The sequence below is a fragment of the Octopus bimaculoides genome, chromosome 5, assembly GCF_046866305.1.
Source record: "Octopus bimaculoides isolate indiv1 chromosome 5, ASM4686630v1, whole genome shotgun sequence".
NCBI lineage: Eukaryota > Metazoa > Mollusca > Cephalopoda > Octopoda > Octopodidae > Octopus > Octopus bimaculoides.
The window spans coordinates 49,580,297-49,600,296 of NC_142932.1; the positions used below are offsets into that span (position 1 = coordinate 49,580,297).

General features: G+C 36.5%; 1 protein-coding gene across 4 annotated transcripts in view; it reads left to right on the plus strand.

The window, feature by feature from the left end:
- LOC106869253 (uncharacterized) overlaps nucleotides 1–20,000 on the plus strand; it is an 80,329-nt gene that overhangs the window by 54,519 nt on the left and 5,810 nt on the right. For all 4 annotated transcript variants that reach the window (XM_089352218.1, XM_089352219.1, XM_089352220.1 and 1 more), the window contains exons 2-6: nucleotides 4,273–4,965; nucleotides 10,013–10,103; nucleotides 10,825–10,903; nucleotides 13,960–14,026; nucleotides 16,815–16,957. In XM_089352218.1, the coding sequence (XP_089208344.1) occupies nucleotides 4,273–4,965; nucleotides 10,013–10,103; nucleotides 10,825–10,903; nucleotides 13,960–14,026; nucleotides 16,815–16,957 (1,073 nt within the window). The remainder of the gene's footprint in view (nucleotides 1–4,272; nucleotides 4,966–10,012; nucleotides 10,104–10,824; nucleotides 10,904–13,959; nucleotides 14,027–16,814; nucleotides 16,958–20,000) is intronic.

The following is a 20,000-nucleotide window of genomic DNA, read 5'->3' on the forward strand; positions in this document are numbered from 1 at the left end:
GGTGTGGTACTTTTTCATACAGCTATCCTCATCCATTCTTGCCATATGACCATACCAGCGCAATCGTCTCTCTTGCACACTACAACTGATGCTTCTTAGGTCCAATTTTTCTCTCAAGGTATTTACACTCTGTCGAGTATGCACACTGACATTACTCATCCATCGGAGCATACTGGCTTCATTCCTTGCGAGCTTACACATGTCCTCAGCAGTCACAGCCCATGTTTCACTGCCATGTAGCATGGCTGTTCGTACGCATGCGTCATACAGTCTGCCTTTTACTCTGAGTGAGAGGCTCTTTGTCGCCAGCAGAGGTAAGAGCTCTCTGAACTTTGCCCAGGCTATTCTTATTCTAGCAGCTACACTTTCAGTGCCCCCCCCCCCCACTACTAACTTGATCACCCAGATAGCGGAAGCTATCAACTACTTCTAGTTTTACTCCCTGGAATGAGACAGAAGTTGTTTCCTGCATATTTACAGTGTTTATTGCACCTGAACATCTGCCACATACAAAAACTAACTTCCTAGTTAACCTGCCTTTGATGTTGCTGCACCTCTTATGTGTCCATAGCTTGCACTGGGTACATCTTATAGAGTTTCTACCTACACTTTTTCTACAGATTGAGCAGGGCCACCTACCTGAAGGGGTTTGTGTTTTATCTACCTTCCTACTTATTAGGACTTTGGTTTTAGCTAGGTTGACTCTAAGGCCCTTCGATTCTAGTCCCTGCTTCCACACCTGAAACTTCTCTAGTTCTGATAGTGACTCAGCAATTAGTGCAAGGTCATCAGCATAGAGGAGCTCCCAGGGGCAACCTGTCTTGAATTCCTGTACATATACACGCACATACATTGTTCACCTTCTGCTCTCACTTCAAAGCAAATATCACAGTTTCACTTTCTCTTCTCTTTCAATTTCTGCTTTCTTCAATGCAAAAACAAATAAAATATTTTTACGGAAATTAATAAATACATTCGAAAACTGAGTTGCCGATTTTGGCGCATGGGGTATCAAAAGAATCAGTAATCTTTCAGTTAAGAAATAAACTTTATTTTCATTTACACATTTGTATTACAAAAATTAAAAATTATAATCTTTCTATAATTCAACTATTCTAAATGACACTTATACCACAATAATGGTAAAGTCACATTTTCTATATCAGTGTGTACATTAAAAGACATCCATTTCTCTATGTGTTATGAGGAAATACAGTCACTCATTTGCTCTCTCAAATGCACACACATATAAAAAACAGATGTATGCATATGTATTTATGTATGTGTATATGAGCGATAATGTGTGTGTGAGAGAGAGAGAGAGAGAGTGAGTCCCACTTCCATGTATATGCAAAAAATACATACAACACACACCTTCACTCAGTCTCTTTCTCACATACATACACATGCACACACACACACACACATGCACACACATATCCATTTCATATACACATACATACATCTTTCAGCTTCTCTTTCACTTTCTGCTCTCACTTTAAAGCAAATGTTACCTTTACACTTTCTCCTCTCTTTCAATTTCTGCTTTCTTCAAAGCATAAAGAAATTAAAAATGTTTATGGAAATTAACGAACAATCATGTGATCCTATATGATTGAGTTGACAGCTTTCTTTAATTCCAACGAAAGAATGCCATAAAATAATTTCCTTTGGAATACACACATACATGTATGCACGCATGCATGTACACCCACACACACACTCTTGGTAAAACTTCTGTATGAATTATTTCTTGCTATGTGCACGCACAAAATTACAGCTCAAATCTAACTGAAATCAGCTTTTTCTATTCTGTAACACGTGTTTGTGATGAGTGTATTTAAAAACCTGATCTTCATTATAAATTTAAAAGGAAGTTCTAGAAATCCTGTCCTTTACCTGTTGTTTCTAGCATGTCAGAGGTGCCATTTGTGCCCTCCCCACCAGATTTTTTTCCTAAATTTCTTCTGATTCCTATGTTTTCAATACAGGAGATTAAGATTTCACCCAAGGGACACGTTCTCAATGTTTTGATTTTCTCCTTCCCCATCCCAATTTCTTCATTTTTTTTTTTACTCTTTTTGAATTTTTTCTCGGTAATCCATGGAGAAAAAACAGAGAGTACAAATCTTTAAGAATTTTCTTTTTTCTTAAAGAAACACTAAAATCTTCTTCCCAATCATCTACCCATTACCTTACCACTTTCAAAAAGTTACAAACTCCTAATGTTTCATTTTAGCTTTTCGAAAAGTGGGGTAGTTTCTTCAGAAATAATGTTGTTTACCAAAAATAATGTTGTTTCTAGCATGTCAGGTTTTCTGGTGGTGCTCTAATATTTTTTACATCTGCTATTTTAGCACAATTCTACACATGCGTGAAACATAGTGTGTATTTTGCTTTTTGAAAGCAGGTAGGTGATAGGTAGGCAGGGTGGGGGAAGGTGCATTGAGTGTTTCTTTAAAAAAATTGAACTTTAAGAAAAAATATATTTCCTAGATTTGCAATCTCTGTATTTTTCTCCATGGATAAAAAAAAGTTTGTAAAGAAGTTACAATTGTGACGGGTATGGGGGAAACTGCAATTTTAAAAACGTGATTTCTGGGCAAAATCATATTAACCTCCTTTTATACAATGAAACAATACATAGTTGGTGATCCTTCTTAAGAACAGAAAGCACTTTCATGCAAACCCATGCAAATTGTACCCTTCCCTTCTTCACTTTTAAACAAACAATAACTTTCATTACACCAGTAATCCAGTTCACTATATATTAGCTATACTGATTCTGCCCATAAGAAAGGAACAAATAATACGGGCAATGCTGGGATGCATTGCTAGTACATATATACACACACACACACACACACACACATATATATATATCATCATCATCGTTTAACGTCCGCTTTCCATGCTAGCATGGGTTTGACTGAGGACTGGTGAAACCGGATGGCTACACCAGGCTCCAATCTGATTTGGCAGAGTTTCTACAGTTGGATGCCCTTTCTAACGCCAACCACTCTGAGAGTGTAGTGGGTGCTTTTACGTGCCACCCGCATGAGGCCAGTCAGGCAACACTGGCAACGGCCATGCTCAAATGGTGTATTTTATGTGCCACCTGCACATATATATATATATATATGTATATAGACCGAGAGACAAATAGATACACGAGGAAATGCTGAAAAGTTTCTAGCCTTGGGTAAATGAAGATACAGGAGAATCAGTTAATTATGATTTTATTCAACATATTCCTCTCTTAGATTCACACACTTATTGCAGTGGTCCTTTAGTTTCTCTAAGAACTCTAACCAGGCCCTTTGCGATGCCCTTAAAGCCAGGAACTTTTCAGCACCCCCTTGTATATTCTCACCACTCCTACTCCTTGCATATCATCCCCCTACCTTCTTATCTGTCCTTCCTGAGCCTCTTCTACACCCTCTCCCCACCCTTACATTTCTTTATACATATATTTTCCATCAACCGCATTTCTACCCTTGTTCATCACTCTCTACATTCACCTCTACCTTCGTCTCTAACCATCTCTTAGTTTCCCTACACACTCTTATGAAGTATTTACTCTCTCTTACCTTCCATCCTATGACCCACAGCCTGTCTCCTCTTTTATGCTCACCTTTCTTGTCCCTTGAGTATTTTCTCTGGCACTCCATCATTACCTTCTTTTGTCTCCTTCTCAATTATTCCCGCACCTATATAATGTGAGATAGCCATGTAGTTCCTCTATACCAAGACACCTGCTCTTGTCCCTCTTTCATATGTTAGCCTTTCAACACCTGGTTTAAGGCTACCTCCCAATCTCAAATACTCCACCACCCTCACTTTGTAGCTAGAGCTTTCTCCTTTTCCTATTCCTTGTTATTTTTCTGTCATGCAAATTATTTAGCAACACCACTGCATCAGAGATGCCTGTGCTATATTCATGCCAAAATTCATGAAAAAAGTACCAAGCACACTCCGTAGAGTAGTTGGCTTTGGAAACCATGCCAAAGCTGACAGTGGGACTTGGCACAGCCCTGTGGTTCCTCAGATCTTGTCAAACTGCTCCTTCCATGCCAGCATGGAACATGGACATTAAATAATGATGACGGCGACAACAATGTAATATTACAGAATTCTACATTATAGTAAGATTTTCAGTATCGTAATACTTCTGTAATGCAGGAGATGCCTGTACAATCTAAATAATGATGATGAATATCAAATTAAATAATGAGAAATTTATGCATGTAATATTATAATTTTTTATTATAGGTCTTTTGGCCATCAAAATTTTCAACTGTAACAGATAATCCAGAAGACCAAACTACAGTAGAGCTCCTAGGAGTAAAAAAAGCCCAAAGTGAGATAAGACCACATGTAGAAGACCAAACTGAGATAAGACATTTGAAAGATCAAATTGATATAACACAGGAACAAAACCATCAAACTGAAGAGGACAAAACTAAGATAAAATATGTAGAAGGCGTAACTGAGCTCAGATGCCAAGACCAAAGTAAGAGCTATCACCAAGGACAAGAATTTGTGACTGACTACCAAGAAAAAGATAAAACTAATAAATGCCAGCAAGAAGAACACCAGGTTGAAACAGACCACCGAAAATACCAAAGTCAGATAGACTACCAAGAAGACCAAACAAAGATATACTCCGAAGAAAATGCAACAAAAGGAGACCACCAAGGAGAATACCAAACTGAGACAGACCTCCAAGAAAGTCAAACTGTGATACACCCGCAAAAACATGCCCCAAAAATATGCCACCAAGAAGATCAAATTAAGACATACCTCCAAAAACATGAATCTAAGACTGACGACCAAAAAAAACCTAAAACTGAGAAAATCCGCAAGAGTAAAAAGAAGAAGAAGAGACGCGAACAAGTGCATCAAACTGAGATTTACAACCAAGAAGCCCAAACTGAGACGGGTTCCAAAGAAGAACTTTCCAAGGTAAGATTATTTGGTTTAAGAATAAAAAAGAGAAGTGCCCAAAAGCTTTTCTGAGCTTATTTATTGGGGGTAATTATACAATATGGCTGATGAATGAGAATGGTTTTTTGATTAGCATAAACTTAAATGCAAAAAGGTTAAGTTTTAGGTAGGAAGGATTGGAGAAGTATTTAGTAGAAGGTTCTGGTGAAACCAAGCAGGTGTGGTGAGAGGTTTACAAAAAAGTGGCATGTGTAGGTTTATGTGGGAGCACTACAGAGGAAATAAAGTTCAAAGAAGCAGTGACTGTTATTGCAGAAACAGAAGAGATATAGAACAGGCATAGTAAATCAGTGACCAAATTATTGAGAAAGTACTGGTGAATAAATAGGTACTGAGTTCAATTCAAATAAGGATATTAACAGGGTACTAGGATGCCTTATCATTTTTTAAACACCTCTCTGAATAATTTTTTAAAATTCTTCATCTGATAGTCTAAGGCAGCATTTCTCAATGATTTTATTCCAATCCACATGTCATCATGTAGCTGTCATACACTTGGGTAAATTCAAATAACTGCAGACCTCCCTTTCAAATGTTTGGTCTTCAATGCAAGTTGTTTTAATTTTCATCTCAATGGGAGTAAATAAAATAGTACCAGTTATACATTAGGGAAGATTATATTTCTAGTAGATTATATTTCTCTGCCAAGGAATATAATCTATTAGCCCTTCTTTCTGTTCTGTTGAGAAATCAACAACTTCTAATTTTAAGATGTTTAAATAAATCATTTTATTGGCTGAACAGATTACACCTCTCACTTGCATTCTCTCCTTCATATTATGGCATGACAAAAAAAAAAAACCCCTTTTATCCCACAATGCCTAACTTCAATTAATGTTATCCCTGGGGGAGGTATAATGAAATACTAAAGCTATGAATGTGGTGCAAATGAATCTAAAGGCTCTGTTTTCAGTGACATAGAAATAGTTATAATAAATAAATGTTTCTATTTAACAAATACTAGCAATGTCTCCCGGCGTTGCCTGGGTGTTATGACATAGAAGCACATTGTATTATTTGCTCCTTTCTTATGAGCAGAATTGGCACAGCTGATATATAGTTAATGGAATAATGGAAGTTACTTTTTGTTTAATAGTGAAGGGCCAGGGTACAATTTTCATGGGTTTGCATGAAAGTGCTTTCTGTTCTTAAGAAGGATCAGAAACTATGTTTTGTTTCATCGTATAAAAGCAGGTTAATACGATTTTGTCCAGAAATCACATTTTCAAAATTTCAATTTCCCTCTATCCCCACTGCAATTTCTTAATTTGTAACTTTTTTCAATTTTTTTTTTTTTGTTATCTACATAGGAAAATACAGAGATTACGAATGTGAGAAATATATATAAATATTTTTTTTATAGTTTAATTTTTCTTTAAAAAAAAAAAACACTCACAGCCCCTTCCCCCACCTGGTCCACCCATCACACCTACCAGCTTTCAAAAAGCTAAAATCTCCCAATCTTTCACTTTTGTCTGTTGTTTCCCCGCATGCGTAGAATTCTACTGAAATAGTAGACTTAAAAAATACCAGACCACCAGCAGAAAACCTGACATGCAAGAAACAACAGGTAAACGACATTATTTCTGAAGAAACTTCCCTACTTTCCAAAAAGCTAAAAGTGCACATTGGTGAGGTGATGGGTAAAAATTTTAAAAATTTGTAGTCTGTTTTTTCTCCATGGATTACCAAGAATAAAAATTTAAAAAAAGTAAAAAATTAATTTGGTGTGGAGTGGGAGAAAATTAAAATATTGAGAACGTGTTTTGTGGGTGAAATCCTAATCTCCTGTATTGCAAACATAGGAATCAGAAGAAATTTAGGGAAAAAAAATAAAGGGGGCAGAAATGTCACCTAGGACATGCTAGAAAGAAGAGGTAAAGGACAAGATTTTGGGGAAAACTTCCTTTTAAGTTTATATCAAAGATCAGGTTTTTAAGTATGCTCATCACCAACACAAATTACCCAATAGAAAAAGAGAATTTCAATTGGGTTTGAGCTGTAAATTTGCACGTGCACACTGCAAAAATTAACATAATTCACACACAAATTTTACCTAGAATGTGTGCATGCATGTGTATGTGTGAAAGGAAATTATTTTATGGCATAAGAAGCAAAGTTGTCAACTCAAAATATATGGGATCATATGATTGTTTGTTAATTTCCCTAACAGAAATTGAGGGAGAGGATAAAGTAAAAGGGCAATATTTGCTTTGAAGTGAGAGGAGTAAGTAGAAGAGAGGAGAAAGTGTAAGATGTACGTGTATATGAAAAGGATGTGTGTATGAGAGAGAGATAAAGAGAGAGTGAGTGAAGGTGTGTGTTGTGACGTATGAAATTCTTTGCATATATGTGCAAGTGGCACCCACTCATTCTCTCTCTCTCTCTCTCTCTCTCTCTCTCTCTCACACACATTATCTTTCATATACATGTACATAAATAAGTGGAGGTAAAGAATACGCACACCACCCGTTTTCAGCGTAACCCTAACCCTAAATACTGGGAGTGCATATTCTTAACCTTCGCCCATAAATACATATGCATACATCTTTTTTGTGCGTGAGAGAGAGAGAGAGAGACAGACAGAGGCAGAGAGAGAGGCTGTATTTCCTTATAACATATAAAAAAATTGATGTTTTTCAATGCAATTTTTTGGGTTGTGGCTTATCTTAATACAATATTTATGTGTACATTTTCACAAATGTTTGTCTGAGTAGAATTCTATGCATGTGTGAAACATCATACAAAAGTTATACATTAGAAGCAAGCCAAAATATTGCCTGAATGACTAATTTGGAGAAACATTACTTTCATTATTCACACATTGTCACTCTTGTAATGCAACACTTTGTAATTTTGGTTCAAATTGAAAGTGTGAAATTATTTTCATTTTCTAATGAAGCTTGGTCATTGTAGAGAAGTGTATTTGAAATAACTATAGCTGGTTATTGAGATAATGTAGAAAATATGTAAATGAAAATTAAGTTTATTTGACATGTGTAATTGATTTGATTGTTCTGGAAGGCGGTGGGCTGGCAGAATCGTTAGCATGCTGGGCAAAATGCTTGAGTGATATTTCACCTGTTCAAATGCCGCTGGGATCAACTTTGCCTTTCATCCTTTTGCAGTTGATAAATTAAGTACCAGTGAGGCACTGGGGTTGATGTAATTGACTGGTCCCCTCCCCTGAAATTTCAGGCCTTGTACCTATAATAGAAAGGATTTGATTATTCTGGTCTTAACATCAGTTGGTAAGAATAGAAGTCATTTGACAACACCTTTTTGTTTGTAAGTGGCTATCCTGTTGCAGGTTCAATCCAAGGAATATAGAAATAATACCCATCTTGTCCATTCCACAGAATGAGATTATATTGGAGAGCATCATAAGAGGGATGAGTCTGTGAAACACGTTTAAGGTTGTTATCTTGAACATGAATGAGAATATTATGATTTTCATGGGGATCACCAACCATAAGGATGGCTACTTCATTAGATGTGGGCTCATTAAAACAGTGTAAAATGTTCTTTACTATAGTTTGCTATAGATGTAACAAATGCAGAAACACATACACTCATAGAATTAATCATATTGAAAACAGCAAAACGTACACATACGAAGTTCATGTGAAACAAAATGTAGTTAATGTGAGTGCAACATTTATTTGGAACGTGTACTAAATGTTATAAGATCCACGATTGAATGAATGTCATGGTGAAGAAAGTGAAAGTCCAAGAAAATTCAAAAGGCATAATTCAGTTTTACATACAAAAATGATTTATTTTACAATTTTGAAACGAATACTGAACAAAGTGAATAAAAAGGAGGATGCTGTTTTTGAACTGTGTAATATTATAGGCTGTAGAATAGATACTGAATAACGCAGTAAAAAGGTTGGGCGATGTTGATGCTCATACTGAAGAATACAAAGACTATTAAAAAAACATTATTTTGAAACTGGTTAGAAGGAGTGGAATTACATTTCTGTAATTAATCTTTCCTTATCTGCTTCCCCTCTGGCTAAATAAACCTGTCGCCTAGCCTCCCTTCTGGCACATTGGTACAATTCCCTGCTACCACCGTTCTTCCAGTCCTTCCAAGCCTGTTTCTTTTGTCTAATAGCCCTGTCTACCTCCTTGTTCCACCACCACGTTACTCTGGGTCGGGAGGGGACCTTACACCACCCACAAATCTGGTCGGTGGCTTTCAACAGGTTGTCCCGCAGAAATCTCCAATTGTCTTCCACGTTGTATGATGCTATATCCCCTTCTATTTCGTTAAATGCTTCAAGTAACTTGTCTCTAAGTCTCTGTCCGTTTGCAGGGTCTTTAAGCTTCCACACCCTTCTCCTCCAAGCCTGTCTAATTCTGGGCACCCGCGAGTATTGTGAGTGGTGTTAAATCAGGCAAGTCTTCTTGTTGGTAGTACTTGAAAGCGAACATTGTTGTTTGTTTGAAGTCTAAGCCGCAAGTAAGCTTTCAATATCCGCACGTTTCACTGTTGGGAGGAGAGGAAGTTGCATACATAAACTAAGAGACACACACACATGTACATTAACGCACAGATGAAGCCTATCTCTGTCCCTGTGTGTGTGTCAGTCGTCACAAAAATGTATGTATACTGACAGACATATACACAGTCACTCACATATACTTGTCAGTCATCGGCCTAATTTAGGTAACGAATGTGCGAACACACACATATAGAAAATGTGATGTCATCGTCATTGTGGTGCTGATATAAAATGTTGATAGGTAACTAAAAGAAAAATGATAATGTTAAATTTTTGTAATACAAATATATGAATGAAAATATAGTTTAGTTGGTAGCCAAAAGCTTACTGAATCTTTTGATACTCCTTACATGAAAATCGGCAACTCAGTTTTGTAATGCATAAGGAACATACACACACACACACACACAAACTCTCTTTTACAGTTATAGATATGGTTGTTTGATGTAAGAAATATTGCATTCTTTTCTATTTTCAATAAATAATTTGTGAAGCAAAAATCTAAACCGGAATTCCATGACACCAGTCAAGATCATAATCCAAATCTGGACTTCTACAGAAATGAAAGAAAGTCTGAACCAGATGGTAAGTTGGTTTCTGTCATCTTACATGTCATCTTTATTTGATTCTAGGTAAATTCTACTGCTGTTAATTCCGCCACGGAAAATTCCACCAGATAAATTTCACCATAGGTAAATTCCACCATGGTATATTCCACCATGGTAAATTACACCCACGGACAGACTTCCAATATAAGGTCCCCCCAGCATTGCTTGACAACCGATGCTGGTGTGTTTACGTCCCCGTAACTTAGCGGTTCGGCAAAAAGACACCGATAGAATAAGTACTAGGCTTACAAAGAATAAGCTCTGGGGTCGATTTACTCGACTATAAAGGCGGTGCTCCAGCATGGCCGCAGTTAAATGACTGAAACAAGTAAGAGTAATATATATATATATATATATATATATATATATATATATATGTTTGTATATGTACATATATATGTGTGTGCTAGTTCGCCACCACCACTTGACAACTAGTTTATGTCCCTGTAACTTAGTTGCCTTGCAAAAAGAGACCAATATGTACCGAGCGTTTTGCTTAACTTGAAGGTGGTGCTCCAGCATGGCTGCAGCCAATGACTGAAACAAGTAAGAAATCAAAAATAAAAGATGTCTGGCATATCGTCTTTGATCTCAGTATGGAACTGTTTTCAGAAATATAGTTTATTTTTTTATTTTCAAATTTAAAAGAAATTATTTTTTATTTTATTTATTATTATTATTATTTTTTCTTTTCAAAGGTGATTATATAGAAAACATTCTAGAAAAATGGTTTGGTGATTACCAGAAGCTGGAACGTCATCATGGCTATATCCAGTGGTGAGTATTTTAATCTTGCTTTATTGTGTTAACTTCCCAGCTGCAATGGTGGATGGATTTTAGGAAAATCACAATCACTGTTAGCCTTCGTCATTATTCTCATCCTTTTTGTTACCACCACTGCAATCATCGTCACTCACCAGCAATCACCAGTCATCATATTTACACCTATCTTTCCATGATGGCATTGGTTGAACAGGCAGTCCAGGCCATTTTTTATTTAGAGTTACTTCTTTTCTAGATTGGTCAAAGGACTACATCATGCTTTCATGTCTCAACTTTGGTGTAGTTTGTATGGCTAGATGCCCTTCCTAATACCAGTCACTTTACAGAGTAAATGGTATTATCATGGCACCAGTAGTATGTGAGTCACCAGATGCAACTATACATGCATGCATATACGAATTTATGAGTGCATGTATGTATGTATGAATGTGTGTGTGCATACACACACACACACACACACATACACATACAGGGTGTGTAAAATATTTGAAGACAGATTTATGTTTATAAAAAAGACGATATATAATAACAGATAATAACTTTATTTATCAAAAAATGCTATGAGGATAAAAATAAACCTTCTATTCTATAATGTTATTCAATAAAGCCACCTTCAGCTTCAACAACTGCTTCTATATGAGATCTAAATCATCTACATGCTGGAATCAAGTAGTCCTGGTTCATTTTGAAGATTACTCTGACTATGGCAGCTTTCAAAGAATCTTTGGTATTATGGGTGTGTTCATTGACCTCTCCCTCAACAATGCTCCACATATAATAGTTCAATGGATTGAGATGTGGGTAATTAGGAGGCCAAATGTTAGGGGTTATGTGATCATGAAAATTTTCAACCATCCATTCCTGTGTTACTAGAACCATGTGTAATAGTGCAGAGTCTTACTGAAACACATATGGCCTTCCATTGCATACACTGTCTATCCAGGGCTTAACAATTGTTTCCAGGACCTCAATGTAGGTGGCAGAGTTAATTCTAAGGCCTTGTGGAAAGAATTAAGGAGGTATTACATGTTTTTCATTGCTGATAAACCCCTGAAATCATGACAGTTGCAGGAAATTTTGTATACAGAACACTTGGAACTTCAGAAGAATTTGCACATAACCGTCTGTCATTTCTTCTGTTAACTTTTTGATCTTGGTCAAAGTTTTTCTTGTTTGAGAAAAACCAAATCAAATCTTCTTCTGCTGGATTTTTCAGGTTGTTTAAGAACCTTTTAGATCTGATGTAGTGATTTTCTTTTGCTTTTTCTGACAAATTGACTTTTCCTCATCATATAAGACTTATATTTGATGTTTTCGTGGACAACATTTCTGACAATTGACCTCATGGACTTTCTGGTTTGTTGAACTTGCTTGATAGATTCAAGTATTCTGATGATTTCAGAACATTTACAATTATTGAATTCATCCATGGATGAATTCAATAATTGTGTTTTTTTTTTCTCTAAACTATATATATGTATATATATCAGTGGCGTGCGGTGACTTCCGGAGTTGGGCATGCAATGAATCCCCCCCCCCCCCCGGCAATTTTTCAGTAAAAAAATTTTTGTATTCCTACAATTTACACAAAACGAAGAAAAAAACGTTAATTAAACTAATTTAAGATTAATTAGCTACTTCTGAAATAAGAAATATAATATATTTGATATTTTTGTTTTCAGAACACTCCAAAAATATAATAGTGCAAACAGATGTTTTGGATAAAAAATTCAAACTTACATGCCAGGCTTGTCCAAGAATTATGGCTAATTATAGCAGTTCTAAAGAACTGATCCAGTTCCTGTCAATAAGTGGAACCAGCAACAATTCTACACTAACAAAGAAAGAGAGAGGGGGCCTCATGCATTTTTTTAACCGCATGGCCAGCCTGATTTAATTGCCGAGTCACTGGTAGAGAGAGGAAGGAGGTACAAAATATTTCAAACGCGCTGTCTTAGCATATCTTTTAACAGGTCACTAAGAGAGAGAGGGAGGAAGGCCAAACTAACAGACACAGATAGGAAGTGTTTACATGCGGTCTCCTCATCGCATAACTTACTAGTCACTAAATGAGGGGAAGGGAGACAGAATATTTCGAAGACAACTGGACAGATTTTCTTTGAAACAAAGTAAATATTTTATCTAATTTCCCAATAGAAATTACTGGACATGCGCTGCTTACTTTGCATTACCGAGACTGCACGCCACTGATATATATATATATATATATATATGTAATGTATATATGAGAGGTGCTGAAAAGTTCTTGGCTTTGGATAAAAGAAAATGTAGGAGGATCAGTTAATTATAATTTTCTGCAATATATTCCCCTCTCGGATTCACATATTTATTGTAGTGGTCCTTCAATTTTTGTAAGCCCTGTGAAAGAACTTGGAAGGTTGCGCCTTCAATCAGGCCTTTTGCGATATCCTTAAAGCCAGGAACTTTTCAGTACCCTGTCATATGCATACAAAACGCTCAATTTCTGAAGGTTTGATCAAAGGTAACCCAACCATCAATGGCCAAGTTTGAACAGACAAAAAGACAGTATTTACTCACTGCAGGAATGAAAGACAGAAATAAAATAAAATAAGATAAAATAAAAAAACAAATGAAAAATACAAACAAAACAACAAAAACAGCAGAAAACAGTCATTAAAAATCTGCAAATTGAATGTGATGATTTCTTGGAGTGATAATAATGCACTGGTAGTGGGTGAATTTTGCCTTTAAAACTTGCAGACATGCCACTGCTGTCACCATCACCACTTACCATCAATCACCAGTCATCATTTTCATGCCTGTCATAGCATGAGTTGGAGAAGCAGCTCAGGTTATTTCTTATTTGGAGTTACTGCCTTTCTAGACAGGTCACAGGATCATGTCTTGCTTGGTCATGTCAGTTTTGGTGTGGTTTCTATGGATATTGAATCAGAGAGAGAGAGAGAGAGAGAGCATATGATAAATGAAAAAGAATGAAGAATATGTGTGTGTGTATCAGAAAAAAATTAAATATCCTTTTAATATATTCTTTTTGTTATATATTTCAGGTTGTTTCCCAACAGAGTTGCAGGTTTGAACAGACAGGCTTTCTGTCTCAATGATTATGAGATTCAGGTAAATATTCAGGTAGTGCTATTGTTGTTGTGAGTGGTGTGTGTATGTCTATGTGTGTATGTATGTATGTATGCATGCATGCATGCATGTATGTATAAATATGGATCTTTTTTAAAACGGGGGCCACAGTATTTTCTTAACGAAACACTTTGAAACTTGGAACACTGGTAGAATGTGTCATATAAAACATCTTTTTCTCTTAGTCTTCTTAAAAAAAACAAGAAATCCCAAAGTTATTCCATGTTAAAGTTGTCGTATTTCTGTAATTTCAACCAATCACTGACGTCCATTCAGCCGATATACATTAATTGCCGACTACATAAACAAATGATTCTGAAGCAATTCTATCGGTGATAAAATTATTCTTTCCTTGTCAAAAAATGGCTGAAGCATATTGACAGTAGCTAATAAACCTTTCTATTATAGGCTAACCCTAACCCTAACCGTAGGGTTAGGGTAAAACAGCAAATTTAAAAAGGAAAAAGCAAATAAGACGAAGAAAAAAAAAAGAAAATGAAAAAAGCAAATTTAAAATGAAAAAAGCAAATAAAACGAAGCTATGGAGATTAAATACGCTTTACACCGCTTAATCAGCCAAAGGAGTAAATGTAAACAACTGAATACTTGTCAGTGATTGGTTGAAATTATTGAAATAAGACAATTTTTTACATGAAATAAATTCGAATACAAAAATATTTTTCTGTTCTATAACACAAAATAGATAAGTATATGAAGTTTGAAAGTCTTTCGGTACCAAAAACACTACGTAAAACTGTGGCCCCCGTTTTAAAATAGATCCATAAATATATATGTGTATATCAGTAGCATGCAGTGACTTTTGATGTTGGACATGCAATAAATATAAGGGTCATTTGAACAGATGGAATGTGACCAAATGAGGTTTATTTTTCAATATAGACCTCACTTGCAGTCCACACACTTCTTCAATTGATGTTGCAGTACCTGGAGCCCACTGCCGAAGAAGCATTTGTCCTGTTGATCAAAAAAGTAATGAACAGTAGATATGATGTCATCATCACTGCGATACTGGTTCCCAGCCATGTGTTTTTCATGTTCGCAAGCAGTCGATAATCAGATGAGGACATGTGTACTGGAGCATTGTCCTGCTGAAAGAAGACTCCTTACCTCAGTTTTGCTGGGCATTTGGTAACTGCCTCAGCATGTTGGCATAGTACACTCCATTGATGATGTTGTTTTTTGGAAGATAATCAATAAACGCAATGCCTTTTGCATTATATCACCTTTCCTGCAGACGAAATGACCTTGGTACTCTTTCAAGCAGATAAGGACGGGTGTTTCCACTGTGTGGATTATCTCTGGCTTAATGTGATCAAGCTAACACTCACCATGGACTAGGATAAGTTCAAGAAGACTGGAAGGATCTGTCTCAGACAATGTCAGATTTTTCTGTCATGTGATCAACCTGGTGCACTTTTGATCAGGTGTCAGAAGATGTGGCACCCATCAAGCATGAATCTTTGTCATGCCAAGTTTATTATGCAGAATATTCTCAACTCTCTCATGGGATATGCTTAATAACATTGGCTATTGGATTTATAGTCAGTTGCCTACTATCCATTAACATGTGGTGAATATGATGAATGTTTTCCTCGGTGGTGGCAGTTGTGGGATGTCCAGACATTTGGTCATTTTCAAGGCTCTCCCTTCCCCTACTAAATTCAGCTGCCCACTTTTGCACTGTTGATAAAGCTGAAGTGTCATCCCCTAATGTTGCAACTATGTCAGCATGAACATCCTTGGGGTGCTAAAGCCTTTTTCGGAAGATACATGATAACAATACAATGCCAAATTTTATTTCTTTTTCAAGAGAAGCTACTACTAGTTACTTTTGAAGTTTTCTTTGAACAGTCAGATGTCAGTTTACCTGAAAGGAAACAATGCAGTTATTAATATGCAGAGCTGAAATGAATGCATGCCAGATTTCACTCTTTCATAGTCATCCTATGAATGTTTCAACCTGCCCTTGTACTTATTGGTTGAGCTGATTCAGTTTTTAAAATTGTTTAATTAAGAGAACGAAATTAGTTTTGTAACATGGTCATGATGGTTGCTGTTTTAATGCATTTAAAATATTTGAAAAAGATGTGCAAAAAGTTACTATTTACCTACCTCATTTATAAATTAATTCATGACAGCATGCATACACGATGAGTATAACTGACAAGCAGTTGTCATGATGCAAAGCTTTGCACCATAAAAAGCCAAATCCCTTGAAAGAAACATCATGTTCTGCACTGACAAATTGTGCAACAACATCTAAATATAGTTAGCAGAAAACACATTCAAAAGTTTGTTCTCTAATTATAGACTTTTGACAGAAATGTCACTAGTGGTGGTGGTAGCTGCTGCAGTTATTATTATTACTATTATTATTATTATTTTATGTTTGACTTTTGTTTTGCATTTGTACAAGTTGGATCCAAATCTCACCCAGAGACAACAAGTTAGAAGTTCATGTAGGTGTTATGCCTAGGGTACCATATATTTGGATTTGTACATACCATATATTTGGATTTGTACATTTGGATTTGTACTAGAGAATGTTTAAGAAACCATAAGAAAATTGTGTTTGTTTTAAAATTTGAGATCGCATAGACATTATTATTATTATTATTATTATTATTATTGTTATTATTATTATTATTACTATCATTGTTAGTCAGAATGTTATGAAATACTGCCACAGAAACTCTTCTCCCTGTTAAATCTTGTATTAATCAGTATTAGTATTTCTGATATATTTCAGGAGATATCTAAAGATGAACTCTTAAAAAGTAGAGTGATAAGGAGCTTTCGTTTGATGCTGGATTTCTATGGCATGTCTATGGATGATAACTGCAAGTTTAGTTTATCACTTTCTGACAGTGACAGAATCAAAAATCTGAAAGAGTAAGTTATTCAGGAAATTTGTTATCTTTTAATGTTTGCTTGTTTCAGTCATTGGACTCCAGCCATACTGGAGCACTGTCTTGAAGAGATTTACTTGAACAAATCAGCTCTATTACTTAATTTCTAAGTCTGCTACTTATTCTAGTGGTTTCTTTTGCTGAACCTGTTGCACAACTAAATGACGGAGACTTGACTCTTTAGCATTTAAACTGGCTAAATCCAGCTCAAATATTCTACCCTACAATGATGTTGTTGGCACTCCGTGGCTTACGATGTCGAGGGCTCCAGTTGATCCGATCAACGGAACAGCCTGCTCGTGAAATTAACATGCGAGTGGCTGAGCACTCCACAGACACGTGTACCCTTAACGTAGTTCTTGGGGATATTCAGCGTGACACAGTGTGACAAGACTGACCCTTTGAATTACAGGCACAACAGAAACAGGAAGTAAGAGTGAGAGAAAGTTGTGGCAGAAGAGCACAGCAGGGTTCGCCACCATCCCCTGCCAGAGCCTCGTGGAGCTTTTAGGTGTTTTCGCTCAATAAACACTCACAACGCCCGGTCTGGGAATCGAAACCGTGATCCTATGACCGCGAGTCCGCTGCCCTAACCACTGGGCCATTGCGCCTCCACCCTCCAATGATATCATTCTAAAAATTAGCAATCACATTACTGAAGCATCAAAGCTATAAGATTATGCATTATTGATACAAAATGATATGAATAATTAAGCATAACATTTAGCTGAGTAATCTGAACACTAAAGGGTTAAACAAATGGTTGTCAAGCAGTGGGATGGGGACAAATACACACACGCACATGCACGCGTGCGCGCACGCACACACACACAACACCCCACACGCATACACATATTATGAGCTACCACACTGTTTTCCATCTATGAGATTTACTCGCAAGGATTTGGTCAATACAGAAGACACTTGTCAAAGGTGCTGCACAGTGGAACTGAACCTGAAACCATGTGATTGCAAAGTGAGCTTCTTAACCACAGAGCTGTGCCTGTTTCTGATTTATGTTATTAATTTTCTTCCTTTAATTTCTTTTTTTTTGCTATATTTAAGATTGAGCAAAAGAGCAACATGTATTCTAGAACCTTTATTGTAATCCCATTGTGGCTGATTTGCTCTTAAATACTCTCTGCTTGATTAAATTACAATCATGTACTGAGATAAATTTAATTAACTTATAAAAAAACCCTTTTACAAATGTCTGGTAGCTTACGGTTAGAGGTATTCAGCTCTCAATTGTAAGGTCATGAGTTTGATTCCTGGTGGTGTGTTGTGTTCTTGAGCAAGATACTTTATTTCATGTTGCTTCAGTTCACTCAAAAATGAGTGGTACCTGCATTTCAAAGGGTCAGCATTGTCACATCCTGTACCATGCTGAATTTCCCCGAGAACTATGTTAAAGGTATGCATGTCTGTGGAGTGCTCAGCCACTTACATGTTAATATCACGAACAGGTTGTTCCATTCATCAGATCAACTGAAATACTCATCACCATAACCGACCGAGTGCCAGGGGTACTTTGTTTTCATAAGATATCAATATTTCATTTTATTTTTCTAGGTCCCAAATTCAAATCTTATTGTGACTGGCTTTACTTTTTATCTCCTTGGTAACGAATAGAATGAGTACCATTATTTACATTTGACGGATATTTGTCCTCATCTTGTCTGTTGTTAACACAATGTTTTGGCTGATATACCCTCCAGCCTTCATCAGGTGTCTGGGTTCTCATTAAAAATTTGGCTTTAGGATCAACACCACTAAAACCAATCCTATGTCTGCGATATGTTGATGACACTTTTATACTCTGGCCCCACCAGGAAGATGTCCAAGTGCTGTTAGATCATGTGAACTCAATAAAGCCATCCATACAGTTCACAATGGAAAAGGAAAAAGACAATCAGCTAGCATTCCTAGACGTATTAATAACACGCACCAAGTATGGATTCAGGACATCCGTCGCAAGCCGACCTTCACTGGATGATACCTCAACTTCAATTCCCACCATCCATACAGTGTAAAGAGAGGGACTGCTCAGTGCCTAAAACATTGAACAAAGAATATAAGTAGCTATTGTGATATACAGCACAAAGAAATGATCAAGCTCAATAACAATCTATTAAGCAACAACTACCCCAAAAACATACTATCCACTCCAATTATGAAGAAAAAAGATGAAACCAATAAACTGTCCACAGTCTGTCTACCCTATGTAAAAGGCCTCTCCGAAAAGATACAAAAGATATGTGGCCCATATGACATCAGAACAGTATTCAAGAATAATACAACACTTTGCAAATATCTCCTTCGAGTAAATCCACCAATATAAGAGAATATGACCAAAGACTGTGTACTCCATCCCATGCAGCTGTGGAAGGTTACACAAAGGCGGAACATGTCGCCCCCTCAAAATAAGGGTCGACGAACATCGCAAAGCTGTGACATGAGGAGATATTGATAAATAGGGTATAGTTGATCATGTATGGAAAAATAGAGACCACCTCCCTCTGTGAGATGAAGTTAAAATAATAGACAGAGAACACCACTGGAAAATACGAAAACTAAATGAAGCAGCACATATGTTAGGATACAGCAACCACCTAAGCAGACCGAGTGCAGATATGAGCAGCATATGGGAACCGGTATTAAGGAAGGATAGAAAAATATTAGATTTATAAGCCCTTAAATTCATTCCATAATTGCCCATGGGCATATGGCGTAGTGGTTAAGAGCGCAAGCTACTAACCCCAAGATTCCGAGTTTGATTCCGAGCAGTGACCTGAACACTAACAATAATAATAATAATGATAATATTAATAACAATAATAATAACATCGAAAAATACCTTAGGAATGAAAACCCAGGTTCGAAATTTCCCCAAGACACCTGATGAAGGCTGGAGGGTAATCAGTTGAAATGTGTTGACAACAAACAAAATGAGGACAAATATCCATCAAATGTAGATAATGTAAATAGCGTACATAATTCCACATCTCTTAAATATAGAACTGTAG